The sequence below is a fragment of the Catharus ustulatus genome, chromosome 5 (assembly GCF_009819885.2).
Source record: "Catharus ustulatus isolate bCatUst1 chromosome 5, bCatUst1.pri.v2, whole genome shotgun sequence".
Lineage (NCBI taxonomy): Eukaryota > Metazoa > Chordata > Aves > Passeriformes > Turdidae > Catharus > Catharus ustulatus.
In genome coordinates this window covers 74,458,469-74,478,450 of record NC_046225.1, presented here as the reverse complement: position 1 = coordinate 74,478,450, position 19,982 = coordinate 74,458,469, and the positions used below count along the sequence as shown (strand labels likewise).

At 45.6% G+C, this 19,982-nt stretch overlaps 1 protein-coding gene across 1 annotated transcript in view; it reads left to right on the top strand.

The window, feature by feature from the left end:
• SLC4A11 (solute carrier family 4 member 11) overlaps positions 1 to 19,746 on the top strand; it is a 90,260-nt gene extending 70,514 nt beyond the window's left edge. Inside the window, 9 exon segments of the mRNA XM_033060532.1 lie at positions 554 to 779; positions 1,485 to 1,591; positions 2,679 to 2,847; positions 5,854 to 6,027; positions 10,929 to 11,106; positions 11,108 to 11,125; positions 13,172 to 13,286; positions 13,289 to 13,340; positions 16,365 to 19,746. Of these exon segments, the coding sequence (XP_032916423.1) occupies positions 554 to 779; positions 1,485 to 1,591; positions 2,679 to 2,847; positions 5,854 to 6,027; positions 10,929 to 11,106; positions 11,108 to 11,125; positions 13,172 to 13,286; positions 13,289 to 13,340; positions 16,365 to 16,428 (1,103 nt within the window). The 3' untranslated portion in view covers positions 16,429 to 19,746.
• Positions 19,747 to 19,982: the final 236 nt, after the last annotated feature.

Below are 19,982 nucleotides of genomic sequence, written 5' to 3'. Positions count from 1 at the left end.
TTGAGCAGGTTTGCTTCAGGTGCCCTGTAACTCTAATGTGCATTGTAAATTTAAATGTTCTGCCAGGTTTTGCATATCATCAACACTTATCTCTAAAATCTGGACTAGCCTTGGAAGAAAAGTAATTACTGTACACTGTGTAATCCATTTAAGGATCTGTGCAGCCTGGCTGCTCTTAATGTTTCCAAAAACTCCTGATGGGATTTGTTTGCCAGGCAGCTGAAAGCAGGTGTCTAGATAGAAATATTTATATGTGTATCTAACAGCAGTGCTCCCAGTATTGGGAACAAAACCACATAATTAGCACTGGAAGTCCTTACAGTGTTGCTTTATAGATTAATTTAACTCTTACCTGTTAAAATAAGTGAAAAAATCAATTAGTGAAGCATTGACTTCCTAAGACCAACAACTCTGATTTCTTTCTGCTTGAGAGAGGCAGAGCTGGTGAAGCATAACGTTAATACTTCATGATCAAGCAAGAAACTCACTTTATTTTACTTGCTTTGATTGTCACACCGCTCTCCTAACGCTTGCCTGTTGGCTGTTTGTGCAGTTTTTAAGAAATATTACCACCAAGGGCACACAGAAGGCGTCAAATCACGGGCTGATGCTATCCCAGGCCTGGGCATCAACACCACCTTCTTGATGAACTCCTCAGTGAGTGAGAACCAGACTTGCACCCACGATGGGCACTACGGGCGTGAGACCGCCGTGCTCAGCCTCATGTTGATGTTGGGAACCCTTTGGCTCGGCCACACGCTCTACCAGTTCAAGAAAAGGTGAGTTGTGTAGAGCTCAGACTGATTATTTCATGTTCTGTCTGAGGGAGTAATTTACAGCTTAGATCTTAATTCTGCAACCCAGGAAAATCAGGTGGAAGCCAAAGGTAGAGATGAACTTGGCAGGGCCACCTGGAAAATATCCCCAGCGGAACAAAATGTTCGTTCAGTGGACAATACTCTTCTGTCTTCAGTTTGGCCTCACAAATTCCTTTTTACAAAAGTTCTGGGTTCCCAATTCACACTGGGATCCCTGTATCTCTCTCCAAAAAGGCATTGAACCATTTTGCTGAGCAAAAATTCCTGATGGTGCAGGAAAGTCTGTTGGGAATGTACCTTCAGTGTGCTCTTGGGAGTCAAACACCAGCTCTGATTTGGGGTTTGCTCCTATTGCTCTTAAAACTCTTCATTTGAAATGCAGGAAGCAATTAAAGTAAAGTGGAAATGAGACACAAATTGGTGCCTTTTTTTTCCTAGCTTGCATCTTATTTTCTTGGTTCTTTGTGTTGTGTATTCATCAGCCTTCAAAGGCTGTAGGTTCTAGAAGATTTAGGGCTGAGTGAAAGACGAATTTGTCACTCCAAGTATCTCTTCAGAATTTTAAGATGGGACTGGATTTTCACTTCTAAAGCATTAAATGTTGTCTGGATTGAGTGATTATCCTGACAGTGGGATGTTGATGGGAATTCCTTGTCTCCTTTGCAGCCCATATTTGCACGCGAGGGTACGTGAAATTCTGTCCGACTGTGCCTTACCCATTTCAGTCCTGACCTTCTCTGTTGTGGGTTCCTATATCTTCAAGGAAATTGAAAGTAAGTTCTGGTTTTGTTCTCTGGAATATGGGGGTTTATGAAAGAGAGAGGTGAAATCCTATATAAGTTTAGCAAAAAATAAAGTTCTTCCATGTAATTTCACAAATACTGTGTGTGCCTCCTACCAAGAGCTCAGATTTCCTCACCATTAGATTGATGTCATTCAAAACCCCGATTAAATGAGGCTAGGGCAAGAAAAATTATCCAGATGTGTCTTTTCAATGAGTTTGAGGTGTGTGTCACAATAAGGGAGATGAACAATTTCTGGCAAAGAACAAAGGGCAGAGTAATCAGCAGGCAGGAAGGGTTATTGCCAGTCATATCAACATGAGGTTGGTCATCCCAGTTTGTCCTCTTTGTCTCCAGTTTGTTTTCCTAATTTAGGTGAAATGGTGCAGAGCATCTGGGCAGCTCTAAGTTACACAAGGAAATCTAAAAATGAGACACCATTCATTGGCCAGATAGATCAACTTTTCCATATCAGGAAGTGATAATGGGGACAGGAATTGCATTGTCCTGCGGTGACGTGAGCGGGTGATGTGAGGAAATGTATGGAAACAAATAAGAAATGGCTTTTTTTTTTTATTGTGATGGCCATTCCATCCAGTTGGATTGCAAAATGATGCGTGGCCATGTGTGATTTATCCCTAGCCATGGATTGCTTCCAATGGCAGCAGAGTTTTGATTTGGATTTTATGCTAAAATGCCTTGCACAGCTTGTTTGGAGATGAGGAAGTTTTTTGTGGGTTGATGAGCTGAGCATTACGGTGCTGGTTAGAAACAAGGCTTCCTTGTCTAAAAACACCTTGAATCAAAACAAATTTCCCTCTTTTGTTTTGCTCCAATATCTGTAATGCCTCGCTAGGACTACCAGTAATCTGTCCCATCAGGATGGCAGCCAAGTCCTAAGTGGAAGGAGGTAAAAAATAAACCAAACCAGCCAGATGGACCCATCTTCCATGGCCTCCAGGCTCCCACATGCCAGAGCATCACGCCTGTTTTCCTGCTTGCTTCCCCATACTGTGGGTAAAACGTTGATGGCTGGACAAGAAGGTGCCTCCTAACATCCTTCCCCTCCTCTTTGCAGTGTCCAAATTCAACTACAACGCCTCTGACAGCTTGTTTGTGCTGGCCCCTGTGCAGTCCCTGTCCATTGGGTCGGTGATGAGTGCCATGGGACTGGGATTTCTCCTCTCCATGCTCTTCTTCATCGAGCAGAACATCGTCGCGTCCCTCACCAACGCCCCGGAGAACAGGTAACACCGTTGGTGCTGCTTTTCCCTGGCTTTGTCACCACCACTGCTCGCCCAAAGCTTGTCTGAGCATCAGAAAATGTGTTCAGCATTGTGTGTTTAAGAATTCCTGTTGTCACAGGTGGAGATAGCTCTGCTACTTAACTCCTCACCATCCCCAAAACCCAGTCTTGTGGCGGTGAGCCAAAACCACAAATCCTACATGAACTCATCACCTCAACCTGTTTCTTCTTTTCTCTCTGCTCAACATCATCATTTGACCCCTAAAACCCTCAAGGCATTTTTCAGGAAGAGTTTTGGGAGCCAAGAGGTGGCATAGTGAATGTGAAGTGGATATTTTGCACGGTTTGAGGTCTTTGGATGCACCTCAAGATATTTAGGGAGTGTCTGGCACATGTGGACACTTGCACTGCTCTTGCAGTAAAGAGAATTTGTTGAAAATGAGAAGTCAATGACCTACATAAATGTTGTAGCACAGCGTGCTGCAGCTGAGCATCAGGAGTATTTGGAGCTGGTAAATTCCAAGTAAAAAAAGGTGAAAGTCCAATAAAACAATATGCCTAATGTCTGGTAAGTCTCACTTCTGTGCAAACTTGATATTTTGCACTATTAAAATATTCCCTCTGATGTTTTTGTGCCAACTGCAATCAGATGTGATGTCAAGAATGAACGTGGATGACTTTTTTCCAGGGAAACTACCACGTCTCCGAGGATTCTTTGCTAATGTGATGCGTGGGAGGGTTCTCTCCTTGCATAATATCCATTAGCATTCTCCATGTTGTAGCTGGAGTGACACAGTATTAGGAGAGAGGAGACAAGCTTGAATTCAGCTCCACTAATTTAGTTTCCTTTGACCACCTCTTATCTCTATTATATCCCTTTAAGTGTTGCATAAATCTGTATGTAAGTGGGTCATCTCTTGGCTAGTAGGAATCTCTTCTAAACTTTTGGTATTTTCCACTAGACTGTCTTTAAGGAATGTAAAATGTTCTTTGGAGTTTTTCAGAGTGCTTGGGTACAGGGCTGAGCTGATGCTGATCAGGTGTTGGGATTTTTAAAGATGGAAAAACCAGGACTTGACACCATCTGTTTGTGGTGCCATCACAGACACCTTGCACTGTCCCAGGCTGCTCCAACCCCCATCCAACGTGGCCTTGGACACTTCCAGGGATCCAGGGGCAGCCACAGCTTCTCTGGTGTGCCAAGGCCTCACCATCCATACAGGGAAGGAATATTTTCTAGTATCTCATTTAAACCTACTTTTTGTCCATTTGAGTCCATTCCCTCCTTGTCCTGCCACTCCAGGCCCTTGTAGAGTCTCTCCCCATCATCCTTGTAGCTCCCTTCAGGTCCTGGAAGGCTGGAATTAGGTCACCCCAAAGCCTTTCTTCTCCAGGCTGAACAATCCCTATTGTCTCACAGCAGAGGTGCTTCATCCCTCTGATAATCTTAGTGGCCTCCTCTGGATTCATTCCAGCAGGTTGATGTCCTTAAAGCCTTCTGAAAAGAATGGGGAGGCCAGCAAACAATAACCCTGAGGGTGCTGAAGGTGCCTTTGCTCAGAGAAAGCAGCACGTGAGCAGGAGCGGTGTTTCCAAAGCGCGAGCCAACGCAGGAAACGCGTTTGCAATCCCACCCTTCCTGCCAGCACCTTCCAGAGGCTTTGCAGGGTAGATACCTACCTGACCCACTCACCCACAGCCTCCTCAGTCACTGCAAGGGGACACTCCCAGTGGGACCAGGCTTTTGTCCCAAAGCTGAGCCCCACCCAAGATTTCTGCTGCCCAAACAATGGCTTTGATCTTCATGTGCTGGGTCAACTCTGCCAGCTCCATGTGCCTCCTGTCCAGGAGTGTCTTGGATGGGTCCAGGTCTGTGCTGAAGTGTTTAGTGGAACCTGTTTGGGTGGCAGCAACATTTAAATGACTCTTCCCTCCCAGCTGGTGGTGCCCAGAGAGAATTCAGCTGATCCCTTGCGTTGTGTGAGGATGTCGAGTGCTCCAGTGGCAGAGACACAGCCTTAGACCTTTCAGTGAAGGTTTGAAGTCTGAGAGCTGGATCCTTCCCCAGCCTTTTTTCTAAACTTTACTCATAATAGCTCAGCTATTATGGTACAAGATTGGGAGTATTTAGGAAAGGGGCAGACTTGGAAAAAATGGCAAGGTTAAAACAGATAAAGGTGAGTTCTTGGTGCTGCTTTCTGCACAGTCCTGGAATAGTGTTTGTGCTCAGATTGCTCAGTGAAGGCTTCAGATTCCCCATCCCCTAAAAATCAAAACAGGGAGCTCTGCAGCATTTGATGAACTTAGGAGCAAACCTCCTTGCCTGGCTACCAACCTTTTGGAGTGTGTTGCCCAGAGAAGCTGTGGCTGTCCCATCCCTGGGAGTGTCTAAGGACAGGTAGGATGGGGTTTGGAGCAACCTGGGATAGTGAAAAGTGTCTGTGCCCATGGCAGGGGATTGGAACTGTATGATCTTTAAGGTTCCTTCCAACCCAAACCATTCTGTGATCCATTCCATGATTCTGTGACTACCAAGGAGGAGCTGAAGTTTAATGAATTCCTGTCCCATTTTCTTATCATGCAGTAGCAATTACATAATTAGGGGATTACTGCAGCATACTGAGCACGTGTTCTGCTCGTGGGGAAGGAGAGATCGGGGTTGCAAACAAGGAACTTCAGTGTCAGTGCTTTGACAACAGATGCTCAGGATTTATCTGCTCTCTGCACAGACTCTACGAGCAAACACACACATGGATTTTGTGTAGACTCTGTGATAAATGTAGGAGAAAAACACTGATGAAGTGTTACTTCAGTGGGCTGCCTTTCTGCTTGGAGTTGTTCTTTCCAGATGACAACATCATTGTGAACAAACCATCACATTTCCCTACCTTTAGTGTCCACACCGTGCAAACAGTAAATCCAGAGGTGTGAAATCTGTGTGTGTGTGTGTGAGAGTGCTCAACAGGGTTTGCACCAGCTCTCACTGCTGTCCCCACCCTCGTTGCAGGCTGGTGAAGGGCACAGCCTATCACTGGGACCTGCTGCTCGTGGCGCTGATCAACACGGGGCTGTCGGTGTTCGGGCTGCCCTGGATCCACGCCGCCTTCCCGCACTCCCCCATGCACGTCCGGGCCCTGGCCTACGTGGAGGAGAGGGTGGAGAGTGGACACATCTACGAGACGTAAGTAGAGCCCTTTGGATTCCTTTGTGGCTTCCCAGTCCTTTGGGAGCTGTGGGTTGTTGTGTTCCAGATGTGAAAGTGATGGAGAGATGTTGTTAGGGTTGTGCTGGGGACCAACAGGGCAACCTTGTGTTCAAGGACAGGAGTTAATAACTGTTCCTGTACGTGGGTCCTGAGCAGTGAAAGGCACGGTAACGTGGCACTCTCTTACATGAGCAAGAAACAGCATTTATTCAAGGAAATCACGAGTTTAAATAGTATACATCGTGCAAAACAATTTAGAGAAAGTTCATTGGGCAGAGGAGGAGCAGCCCTTTAGGAACACACTCTGTGACTGGTGTCACAGACCACTAGCCAGTGTGTAATCGTTGTTTTGGGTTCCTCATCCTTGAGGAGCCTGAGAGCAAGGCTCCTTCAGCCTGGGAAAAATCCTGGCTGGATTTTCCTAGGCCTCAGATAGTTACCCACAAATAACAATGATTAAACCCACAAATAAAAATGAATAAACACCTGCTGAATACCTAATAGACATAATATTGTTCACAAAAGTGTGTTTTCAAAGAAGTGTTGCCTTCTTTGACCAATGAGTCTTTTCTACTTTGTTTCTCACAATCTTCCTTATGGAAGTGCCATGACTTTTTCAGTAAATCACTCTTTCTTGCTGCTTGCAAGAAGAGTTGTGTTACTGTGTTCTTTTGAGAGAGATGCACCCAGTGAGCCTTGATTTGGCTTCATCCCCTGCACTCCAATTCATGCTCTGGCCAGAGGCAGCACCCTACAGGGGTCCCACCCACTCCACTGCAAATTCTCCTCTGGAAAAGTCAGCCAAGGCCATTTTCAGTCTCAGCCTTGTGGGAAGCTGAGGAGATGCTTTGGCTGGATCTCTCCGGATGCTTTCCCCAGAAAGAATCCAGAGCTGATTCACTGCCTGAAACCTGTCTGGTGGTTATTACGAAGGGGAGGAAAAATGCACCATTATTTCAGAGCTCCCATAACATCTGCCACCACATTTTGGGAAGGAGATGCTTAAATTCTCTGGGTTTTAAGCAAAAACAAGTGTGAAGCCATGGCTGGGTCATGGGTTTCTATTTAAGACCAACTCTTCTGCTGCCCTGAGTTGAGCAACACATTCTTATCACAGATCTATTAAAGAAAAATTAAAACCCTTTTTCTCATGGAACAGCCTCTGCTCTGGAGCAGATCTGGCCTGTTTGATCTCAGTCTGTTGCAGTTGAGTGCTTTTACCACAGAAGTGGTAATTTCCATTCACATACCATTAGTTTTAATTATCCTGCCTTGGTTTCCATTTTCTGAGCTGCCACTTACCAAAAGTGAGGCTAAGTGATCATTGACTTTGGGGGATGGAGTGGGTCTGTCTTAATCTCAGTCTTGCCTTCAGGCTTGGTTTGGTGCCAAATGGCCCAGCCCAGCCAGGCACAGCTGATTTTTGGGTCAGGGATGGACAGATTTCACCTTCCACATCTGGGAATTGCTGAGTTCTGCTGCTCCCTGTAACTCTTCTGTGGATCTTTTCCTTGGGTTTGTATTCCCATTAGGATATGTTGCTCTCAGTTGTTTCCACACCTATATCTCTCTTGAATAAATGCTAAACCCTATTTAAAGAAAAAATCAGCTTTGAAATTTGAGTTCTGTAGGGTTTTAATCCATGCCCTTGCTCCTGTATCCATGATGTGCTCTGGGGTACCTCCACTCTGTTTCTTTGATACGTGCAGAACTCAGACTTTGAAACCCACGTGCCAAACCTCCCTCCTGTGTCTCCTGTTGTCACTTTTAATATCCAAGTGCCTCTTTTTCCTGCTTTTCCACTGTCATGATTCTGTATTCTGGCTTTGCCTTGACAAAGTCAAGTCCCCTGCCTGAACTGAGGACTAATCCCTGCTCTTATCCTCTCCTCCTTCACCCAGCTACCCCAAAGAAGAAGCCCCAGAGAGGCTTTTTTACCCACTCTGACCTAGGTACAGCTCCAGTGATTGTCCTGGAAGGGCTGGGGGCTGCCCTGGTCTCCCTGAGTGTGTTCCTTCATGGCACAGCACAGCTCTGCTCTGCTGGAGGCAAATCTGTGCTGGGAACTGGATATTGAGAGTGAAAAAGGGAATGAGGGTTTTCTGGAGCTTTGAACTCCCTTTGAGACCAAAGCTTTTTGTTCTCTGCAAAGCACTGAGGCTAGAACAGGAGGCTCCAAGCAATAGTCATCTTTTTTTTTTTTTTTTCCCCTCTTAGCCAGCTCTGCTGAAAAAGAAATGAAGCTCAATTAGAAAATCAGCTCTGTCTCCCTTGGCAGGCTCCTTCCCTGCACTCAAATCAAAGCTCCCACAGGATGATGATATAAACAAGGATAAAGATCTGTCACAGTGAAAGCAAAATTTTCTTCTCCCCTGTAGAGAAACGATTTAAGTTTCCTGTGGCAATCTGCAAACAGGCTCTTGTTGCTTACTTGGAGAAGTTCAGGAATGGCTAATCCCATGCTAGCCATATTTAGAGGATTTTGGGGAAATGAGCCTGGATTATGCTCTTTAATCTCCATTAATTACTTTATTTCCATCACAGCCCAGACTTTCTGGAGCTGTTTCCTCAAGGGCCAAACCAGATTCTGAACACATGGAAATCAAGGATTCCTCTGTTGATTTAATGTGACTGTGATGTTCTTATTCTGGAAATGAGGTGCTAGAATTAGCAGAAGACCAATCCAAAGCTGGGAACATCAGTTTTAAAAATACCATGTTTGGCCAATTATGAGCAATTTTAGCTATGTTCTGATAAAATATTCCAAACTAATAAATGGCATTTGCAGGAGCTGGCAGCAATTGCAGCACATCTTGTCTGTGATTAAGCACAGTGCTGTGATTGCTGCATCCCAAAGAGATGGCTGTAGAAAATTCCATGAACTTCAGAAACCTCTTAGCAAAGGGCTGCCACTCTCAGCTTGTACTTGCAACCTTACATCTGACTGAAATGTGGTTTTGAAAATTTGATTGAAATTCGTGGTGGTTTTTTTTCCTGAGCTCTTCCATTCGCGTGATTTCCCTTGCAGACTTGTGTGTGCTTGTAGGGCAGGAGCCTCCCCAGCAGGAGGAGAGATCTCTGTGTGAAATAGCAGAAATTCTTCCTCTGTGGCTGACCTGGTGCTGGAGGAACTCTGGCTGTACCTAGATGATGTTAAATCATTAAACTCCTGCTTCTCTGAGCCACCTCAGAGGCTCATCATGGTTCTGGCAGCTCTGCAGTGGCCAGACCCTGGAATTACTCTGGTCCAGCACTTCCAGTTGCACTTGGAGCTGCTTGGCTCTGTTCATCTCCAGGATTTCTGTGGTGATCCAGACCTGGAGGCAGTGGGAAATGCCAAACCCATTTAGGTGATGTCCCAGTTGTACCAGAGCTGGCAGGAGTGAAGAGCTTCTGCTCTCCCTCAGCTTCTCCAGGCACTGGCAGGGACCCCTTGGACATAAGAGACTTGCCAGAGCATCCAACAAAATTCTGTTTGGAAGGAGAAAAGCTGTGGTTTAAACCTGTTGGAAGGTCCTGGTAATCCTGGATGATTTCAGGAGCTGTTTGTGGTACCTGTTATTCCTTGGCTCTCATGACTACTGATGTTAATTCTGCCTTGTTGTCCAAATTCTCAGAGCAAGCTTTGGGCTGGCACCTTTCCCTTCCCTCTCCAAATACAGGTGTGGGATCCTTCATCCCCTCAGCTTCATTTTGCTCCTTGAGGGTATAAACAGATTTGAAGTTCATCCTGACCTTACTTCTGAGCAAAACTCTCCAACTTAATATTGTAATAATTCAATTTTATGTAGGAAAGAAGGAGTTAGGAAGTCCTAGCAGTGCATGTGCAAAGGAGGGAAGTGTGTTTTGATAGATCTTTGATGTTAATCCTCAGAGAAATTTGTGTAAAGGGTTAGTTCTGAATTTGAGGGGTCTCATCCAGGGAATGAGGTCACTAAATGACACCAAACCAGCCTATGGACAAAAATTTTCCCTCCTAATAGGAGGATTTATTCACTGGCTTATCCACTGAATTACTGGATTTATCTTATTTAAAAAAAAAATAAAATTTAGGAATCCTCTTTTTCTCTCTTTGTAAGTAGTCTTGACAGATGTGGGTTTTCTTTCCTCCTATTGTTTCTGTGATTTTTTTCAGTCTGGGAGGAGATGCTCACAGGTTTAGCTGCAGTGCAAAGCAAACACAGCAGCCTCCCCTTGAGCAGGCTGCTAAAGCTGCTGCCTGCTTTCCTGTCAGTCTTCCCCTTAGAAAAGCTTAATTTGTGGCCTGTCAGCTCTGGAAAATCTGCATTAATTAATGACATGTTTTGCATGGTAATAGGCAATTGCCCACAGCAGGACTGAATCCCTGTGTGGTGCTCTCAGCATTCCCTTCCATGTAAGCAGGGAGATCTCGTATCCATCAGAAATGCTGACTCGCTGGCTGGAGAATGCTGACTTTCTGTTGTTTTTTTGTTTTTTTTCTCCAAGAGGTTCCTTGGGACAGAAGCCAGTTGCCCAGGGTAAATCAAGGGAAGGATTACTGACCAGAAAGAGGATTCTTGCCTGGTTTGTTTTTTTTGTTTGTTTTTTTTCTGCATAGTGCTAAACAAAATCAGTTTTGAGGGCAATTTAGTTCAGGATAGGATCTGTAGAGTTTTGCAGAAGGGGAATTGGGCACTTTTCCAGCTGCTCTGTTGAGCTGTGGATTAAGTGCCTGGCCTGGCTCCAGCCAGGCTCTTGCCTCCTCAGTTGTCAGCAGTGCTGATCTCAGTGTGGTGGGGATGAGTTTCCCTTTCCCTGAGGCACGTGTCCTGCTCCTCCACGGAGCAGCCACTGGGATAAATGATGGATTTTGGGCTTTCCCCCCATCTCCTAACCCTTCTTTTCCTGCTTTCCAGGATTGTGAGCGTGAAGGAGACGCGGCTGACGAGCCTGGTGGCGAATTTCATGGTGGGGCTTTCCCTGCTGCTGCTGCCCTTCCCCCTGCAGTGGATCCCAAAGCCGGTGCTCTTCGGCCTCTTCCTCTACATCGCCCTCACCTCCATCGATGGCAACCAGCTCTTTGAAAGGGTGGCCTCTGCTGCTCAAGGAACAGGTACCTGCACTTGGGTTTGCACCCTGAGCACACAACTCTTCAAACTGTTGCTCTCTCACTTTTTTTATATTTTTTTTTGTGAGATTTTTTTTGGGACATTTTAAACCCCCCTGGTGCTGTCGTGTCGTCTGCAGAGTTCATGCATTTATAAAAGTAATAACATAAAAAGCACAACATCAGGAAATGATTGATCTTTGATTTCCCCAACAAAGCTTCAGGCAGGTGATTGTTTTGGTGCTGTTTTGCACTTTCATTTTGTGTGAAATACCACAAGATGGGATTTTTAAACTCAAAATGAAATTACTTGTGTTATTGAACCTCTGTGATGTGGGCTGAAAACAAACCTGGGAGATGTTTTTTAAATCTGTCTCTGTTAGAGGTGTAAAAAGGTGTTGTTTCACAGTGTGGGTGGTACCTGCAGCAATCTCCAGCTCACCTTCTCTTATGTAACAAGGGTTTAATAAGCCCAACATTTGGCTCTGCATCTCTGCTAATCTGTCTTGATCTCCAGTATTACATCCCAGAGGTTAAAACTGAAATTTGGGTAAAGATTGCATTTGTCATGTCAATTTTTTGAATGAGGGTTGAACAGCTACTGATCTATGTGACTTAGTACTTCTGGTTTTAGTAGAATTACGTGTGGAATTTTCCAGGTTATTAAATTAAAAAGTATTCTCAAATATGGAAAACTCCCTTTTGTGGAAACCTTTTAATGAGTCATGGCACAATCTGAAAGCCACTGAGGCTGTGCTGGTGCCAGCAGACAGTCTGCTCATCCTCTTCATTGATGTATAGACAGTGAGTCAAAGCCTGTGCTCAGACATGACCAAGGAACTGTCAAAAGAAACTAGCCTATTAATGTCATTTTTTTCCCCTTATTTCTCAAAAATGGGTGGCTTATAGGAGCTGAGAAAATCCCTGCAGTCTGAGCACACACTTCCCTCATCTCCTGGTCTTCCCCTAATGGGGTTCAGCCAAGGGTGGGAGCATCAGGGCAAGCCTGGAGCCTTGGAAGGCTCTGAAGTGATGAGGAGCTGGCTGGGAGGTGGAGGTGGAGGAACAACACCTGGATGCATCTGCTGTCCTCCCCTGCACACCCCCCAGGGCAGTGCAGCCCTGCCAATCCCAGTCCTGCTCAGGGAATCTCCTCACTGCACTTCCCAGGAGATTCCAGATGTTCCCAGAGGCAGTCCTGGCCCTGAGTGTGTCCTGTCTTCTCTCCAGGCTCCAGTGCCAGTCATCCTCTGGGTCTTGCTGCCTGAGCTGTGCTTTCAGGCACTGGAATTAACCCTACAAATTCAGCTGCTGAACCTTTTAAGGACCCTGATGTTGATGCATTGCTTGTACAAATTGATGACTTCCCTCAAACCCTGGTGTCCCAAACCCATTCTGCTGTCACAAGTCCAGGTCCCTGCATCTCTGTGTGGCCAGCAGTGTGGGGGCTTGCACCAATTAATTAGTGCTTTGTCATCAGTCTCAGCTGCTTTTCTTCAGAGCCAGGATTAACAGAAGCACGATTGAAACAGTTTTTTCTGTTTGGGCTTGGATGTTTATTTATCTATCAGAAAGTCCAGAGAGTAAAACAGCACTTCCAGCTTCTTGCTAGAAGCAGGAAAAATGGCCTCAAGTGCAGCTGCTACAAGCTAAACAACAGTCCAGTAGAGAATTAACACCTATATTATTTACACTTTTGACCCAAAAAACAGATTTCCATGACCCTTAGAGTGACACTGACTGACCAACAAGCAACTACTACCTGAAATCCATGAAGAAGAAGATGAACAAAGAAAGAGCTAACACCTAAAAAACTTCCATCTTGTCCCATACCTATTGCTGTACTATAAAACCCTCAAATTTAAAACCCTTCACCATGTGAAATCACACACTTCTAATTCACTATACACTCGTATTTTTACTTCATCACTCACATTTAGGAGCTGAATCCAAGGCCTCAGGTCAAAAGCAGTGTTCTCCTGAAGCACAGAGAGTTCAAAATCTGGATTCTGGCAGCCAGCATGTCTAATGTGTGGTTCTTCTCTTTCCCAGACTGCTTATCCTCCGACCCATTACATCCGCAGAGTTCCCCAGAGGAAGATCCACTATTTCACAGGCCTGCAGGTCCTGCAGCTCCTCATCCTCTGTGGCTTTGGAATGTCACCCCTGCTTACATGAAGATGATCTTCCCCCTCATCATGATAGGGATGATCCCCATCAGGTAGGAAACTTGGCTTTTTTTCCCTGTCTCCCATGCTGGGTGTTTTGGTTTTTTTATTATTATTAAGTCTGAGGAGAGGAGAAACTTGGAGCTGGGCTTGTTTAGATCTGGAGAAGAGAAGAGTGAGAGGAGATCTCACCAATCCATTTAAATATCTCCAGGATGGTGCCAGACTTTCCAGTGGTGCCCAGTGACAGGACAAGGACTAAAGGCCACCAATTAAAACACAAGAAGTTCCACCTCAACATGAGGAAGAACTTTTTATGTTGAGGGTGGCAGAGTCCTGGAACAGCTGCCCAGGCTATGGAGTCTCCCTCTCTGGAGACATTCCAAACCCACCTGGACATATTCCTGTGTCACCTGCTCCAGGGGATTGGAGTGGTGATCTTCCAGAGGTCCCTTCCAATCCCTGCATGAAGTGTGAGTGGTTCAGGAGGAATTTCTGCTTTTCCAGACTAACCAGCTCCTGGAAAATGGGTAATGAGGAGAGTTTGGGTTTTTTTTTACCAAGCCTGAGGAGGAATCAGGATTTCACTGCTGCAGAGGGTTCTGTGCTGGCAAGTGCTCTTCTTCCAGCTTCTCAGGAGGCAAAAACTCTGCTTTTTAGTACCTTATCTTCCTGTGCAGCCACAGCCCAAACCTCTAGGTGATACTTGATAATGTTCCTTATCACTTTGCAATTTGATTTCCTCAGGCCAGTGCTCTCTGCAGAGCTGGAAGCTTTTCCTAAGAGGAATCCTTATCTCTTACCAGTGCTGTGGTGACCTCACAGACCTCCTGCACTTCTGGGGTGCCCCTGTCAGTGATCACTTGGATGAAACTGGCCACATTTAGACTTAAAATATATTTTTAAACTGGGAGGACCCCACAATATCCTGCAGTCTTGAGAGAGAGTCGTTAAGAAATTTAGCTAATTTTTTCCTTGGGGTTCATTAGCAGCCACTGCCCATCCTTCTCCAGTTAAATCATTCATGCTCTGAGTCCCTTGGATCTAATGAGAGGCCATAATAAGATCTTGGAAGGAGAAATCAAATTTCCAGTCCACTTGATTATTTTTAGGCCAGCATGGTACCAGTGACATCTGCTTGAGTTTGAGCTTGCAGTCCCAGAGCTTTTCCCTGTGATCCCAAAGTTCAGGATGGCAATTTGCTGATCTGCATCACCTACTGTGGTGTTTTCCTTGGCTGCTGAAGATGGGTCCAGTCCTTCCTGAAACAAAAGCAAATGTCACAGCTGCTGTGCCTTTCAACAGGATCATGTCAGAGCCATGTGGGCTGGATTTTAAAAGATAAACAGGTTGGGAAAACACAGAAATTATTGTTCCCTTCACACTTGGGGTGCCTGGGTGCTGTGAGCTGTGCTGCATGAGTGGCTCTTGTGGGAATCACAGCTTTGCACACAGGAGAGCTCAGTGCAGAGCAGAGAACGTGGGGCACACTCAGCCAAATTCAGGTGTTGGACATGATACAAAAAACTCAAATTAGTGTGGAGAGAATGCAGTCAAAAAACCTGATCTGTGCTAAGAGCTAGATACTAAAATGCAAATACATCTTCTTTTCAGTAAATAAGGTGCTGTCACTTTATACCCTCTGTGTTGCTCACTCATTTCTCTTTCCAGGGCAGTTTTTTCCCAGCAGCTGGAGAATCAGCCCTGCTGCCAAGGGGAAGATGCTGCTGCCTGGCACAGCATGGAAATTTGCCCTTGGCTTTCCTTCCTCTGATTTCTTTTGCCCTCATGTCGTTTCTGTGGCCTCCAGCCAAGAAGGCAGCACCATGATCCATGAGCCCTGTAGTTAATGACTTTTTCTCAAAGATTTGGCACTAAATAGATGAGGCAGTTGGAGAAATTTAATATATTTTCTCCTTTTTTTTGTTTTTTTTTATGAAGTGAAGGGAGAAAGAGGAGATGGGACAGTAGCCAGGAGGCAAATTCAAGAATCAAACACAAATGAGTGAGGCATGGCTTGGTGTCCCATCCAGAGCACCAGCCACATCCCAAAGCCACATTTCCATCCATCCAACAGCTTTAGAAGCATGATTTGTGTTGTCATTAGTGAGGGATCACTGCTGTGGTCTTAGACAGATACTGAGAAGCCACTGAAATCCATTACAGCAGTGGAAAGCAGCCTGCTGGAAGAAAACTTGATCTCTTTGGGTATTCCCAGTTCCTGGCTTAGATTCAGAACTTTGGGATGAGGAGTTTTTGGCTGCCCACAGAAGAATCTTCTCTCCAAGTTGTCTGTTATCTGGGCTCTCAAGCATTTTTTCTGCTGGGTCTATTTAAGGATATCCTGGTGTTTCTCATTAATAAGTGATGTTTGGAATCTCTTGCACAGCTGCTGAAACCTGAAGCTGCTTTTTTTGGTGTTTGATGAGTTATTTTAACAGCTGAAGAGTCTCTTCCTTGTTAAACAAGGGAACATGCCCCATAAATGTGCACTGGGATTTGCAGGAGCAACTTCACAGCACCTGTCTAACCCAAACACATTAATCTGTGAGGATGTTCTTGCAAAAATCAAATTAATTTTTTTAAAGTAAGGAATCTCTGTCTCCACGTGGAGAAACCAGACACCAGGTTGGGATGGTCTTGTTTGGAGTCATGGCTCTTCACCTTTGTTTTTGTCACCCTGAGGACTTGGTGGTGACAGAGCTTTAGGAAAGTGACATTCCTCTGTGAGGATGAGATGAGGATGTTCTCTCCTGTGAGGATGAGAGGATGTGAGGATGAGGATTTTCCTGTGAGGATGTTCTCTCCTGTGAGGATGTTGATGTTTTCTCCTGTGAGGATGAGGATGTTCTCTCTCCTTTCCAGCTGAAGAAAACTCTTCCAGAGGGAGCCTGGCACTGCTGTTCCCATAACTAAACACTGTGTTTGCTTGCAGGATTGGTTGGTTTTGCTGTCCCCACTTTGTGTCCCCCTCAGCTTGGCCAAACTCACCCAGGAGATTTGAGGCAGAGACAAAACCAGGACTGCACAAACCAGGTTTAAAGCAGGACTGACTCCCCCTCTCTGCTCTGCCTTAGGTACAACCTGCTCCCGAGGATCATCGAGGCCAAGTACCTGGATGCCATGGATGCAGAGTACTGAGGGCAGCAGGGACAGCTCCTTGGGGCCACAAAAGCCGTGGGACCATCTCCTGCAGTTTCCTTTCACCACTTTCTTCGTGCTCTGACGTTGGCAATGCACTCCTGGCACAGCTGTGCCAGACCAAGGGAGCCTTGGGCTGGAGAGGACGATGCTCTCTGGAGCTGTGAGGCGAACAAGCTTTATGGAAAACGCTCCTTTCCACACCCCCAAGCACACCAACCCCAAAGATCAGCCTGGCTGCACGGCTGGAGCATCCAGAGTTGTCCTGTGTTCCCTTGTTTGAGGCTGGGGGGGTTTTGTAATGCACCACTTCCTTCTCTTCCCCAACACTAAGAACAGCAACTGACCCTTGTTTTATAGAATGGCAGCCCTGTCCTGGCCTTTGATCCAATTCCCTGTGCACTCAGTATTCCCAAATTGGTGTTCTGGGTGGGATGGCCTCGCTGAACCACTGGTGGCAGGAGAGATGGTGGCTGTTGTCTCACATGAATGGGTTTGGGAGCAGTTGCAATGTGTACTGCTACAACCCACAGCTTTGGATGAATTTTTAATTCCTGCAAATGAGCTGGGAACGTTCAGAGGCTGGGCTCACACGGCCCTGTGGATGAAACCCCTTCTGGGTTTGAGCTGTTTGGGCATTAGTTTGGATCTTTCTCCCATTTCTCCTGGGTAATCAAACACAGAATTGTAGGTTTTGCACAACTGCAGCATTTTTTGCTTGCACCCAGAGGGCAGTTGTGTCGAGGTTGCATATACATATGTACAGTAGTGCCTATGTGTACATATATACATATGGAGTTGTGTATATATTTTGCATAGATATACAAATAGGCCTGGTTCTTTCCAAATTCACAAGTGTTTTGTGCAGTCAGTGTTACCCACCATGTCCTGACCATATACCTGTTCTCTGCTTCAGTGCTGCTTTTTCTCATTTGAGATATGGTCACTTTTATTCCTTTGGAAGCTGCTCAGTTACTGATTTTGTTCATGTGTTGCTTTATTCAAGGTGTTTTCTTTGCTTTCTCCTTCCTGTGGCTTGAGACCTTCATCATTCTGTCTCGAGGCTCCAACATGTGAATTTTTCATTTAATTTTGATGTACAGAATGCAATGAAAGTTTTCCTCTTCTCTCCTAATCAATATTTGTTGGTCACTTCATTGTTTCTGTTGTGTAGCTGATTTCCAGTTCCCTCCACCCACTCCCAGACCTTATATTATATTTCTGGATGAATCTTAACTTCTGCTGTCATTTATATTTCAGTTTATTTAATTTTGCTTGTACTATGGTCAGTTTTCTTACTTGGAGTACTGTGAAACAAGCTGCCCTTTAGTTCAGTGCTTGGCACATCACAGGTCACAGCTAAAAAACGTGCAGAAAATCGTGGACCTCGGTGATGAACTTTCAAAAGAGTAGAAAGGGAAGAAGAGGAATGTAAAAGATGAATTTATCAGCACAGAGAAGTGTTTCTCACCAGTAAATGGTGCAGAGTTTTTTCCTCCACCCCAGCGTGGTGAGGGAGACCAACCCAGCCACGAGGGAGGAAGGCTTTGGGTGCAAAGCTCCTGTGCTGGCACTAAGCCAGGCTCAGATTTGGTGTATTTGCACTAAGGATCAGAAGAATTTAATCTTTGTGGAGCTGCCCACGGCTCTCAAACACGTGTGCACAACTAATTTTTTTCATTTTCTTACGAAACCCTTTGTATTGAGACTGGAGGGAGGAGAGCAGCCAGAGTTCCCATATCCATGGTTTTACATCCCTGAGGGAATTGTAGGGGAAACCCTCTCATCTTAGCAACCAAACCAATGTCACAGACAGCAGAACCACGACCTTCACTGGCACCCAGCTGCTCTGAGAAGGGTCAGGGTCAGGGTGCCCACCCCAGAGCATCAAGGCAGGGAATTTGGCTTCCAGCAGCCTTGGGGGCACCTTGGGGTGGCTCCTGCCACGTCTGACAAGAGCAGCTACAAACCTGAGTGTGTTTCTGAGCACTTCCCCCAAGATTTCCTGGTTTTTGAGTCGTTTCTGTGCCAGGATCGCTCAGAGGGTGTAGGAGCAGGGATTTCAGAGGGGGCAGAGCTCTGTCTGATCTTCAGTCAACAGCAAAAGGGCAGGTGACAGGCAGCAGTTCAGGACCTGCTGGAAGCCAGGGAGTGCAGAGGGCTGCTGAGGCTGAAATAAAATGTTTTTCCCACAGATGTCAAAAGATTTCAGCAAAGCTGCAATCAGAGGTGTCACCCTGGCTGAGTAAAGCTGTAACACACACGTGTCCTGGGGGTGAGTTCCTGGTGTCTCCACAGGCAAACATCACCTTGTGGGGTGCTTTAAGGGAAGGACAGGATGTGCCCAGGGGAGCGTGGCTTTGGTCCCCTTTTGAGGCTCTGGGTGGCACAGAGTCACAGTGGGGTGGACTGGCCTGCAGGTCTTGCCAGACAAAAAACTTTTGAGATGGAGCCTCCATCCCCCACTCAGAAAGGCAGAAAATGTCCCCATTTCAAGCTTTTTTGAAAGATCAATTTTCACATAGTGTCCAAATGTTGCAGAGAGAATTTAAAATCCAGGCAGCAGGGAGGGTTAAATATCCACCACAACTCTTGATTGTATCTTTTATTTTCTTTCACCGGTGTGACTTCAGCGTTTGTATTTTCTTTGTAGCATCAGTAGGATTCTGTTCTGCAGGGTTTTTGTTTCACAGGGGCCAGAGAATAAACTGATGGGGAAATCAGCACAGCTTGATGGGGGGAAAAAAATGCTGTGCTGCCTTGGACTGGTTGAACATTTGGACTGTGTCTCAATATTTGGGTAGGAGGGAGATGTGAGACTTGAGGCCTCTTGTCTCCAAAGGGGTTTTCATGATCCTGCAGAGGATTTATTTTATTTTTCCATGCCTTTTCTCTTCTTGTTTGCTTCTGGTTTTGCTGACTTAACTGCAGGCGTTTCCAGGAAGTAGCTGACTAGGGAAGGAGGGTTTGTTTGGAGTTGATTGAGCACTTTAATACTTCTGTGAAGGTTTAAGACAATTAGAATGTAAAAGAAGTTTTATTATAAGCTCTTTATATACGCACAATGCTCTGTATAACTGTTGCCAAAGAACTGAGTCTGAAAGGTGTCAAGAGCTGTTGGGAGTTCACCTGGCATTGCAAGGTAGGGAGAAGCTTCTGAAACGAGTGGATTTTGGAAGTTCCTGTTTGACAGCTGCCACAAGGATCAGAAACTGGGGATAGAATCAAATTCTACTCTCACACTTGTGGTTTTGGATCCTTGCGTTGAATGTAGGAGCTGGAAGTGAGCTTGACCATTAAAATTGGATTTGTACCTGACTGGTTTTTGTTGGTCTGAGATTTTATTTTGTTGCTTTTGAAGGTGTGCTGTGTGTGGGATTTGATGTGTTTGTGCATGGAAATGAAGGGAAATTGGTGAAAAGTTGCTGAACAAGCAGTGCAGCACTTTCTGGGATTGCTGAGGGAGTGCAGCTGAGAACTGCACTGCAACAACCCCCAAACTCCCTGGCACCAAACATTTGGAGTTATTTAATGAATGTCAAGCTCTGCTTAGA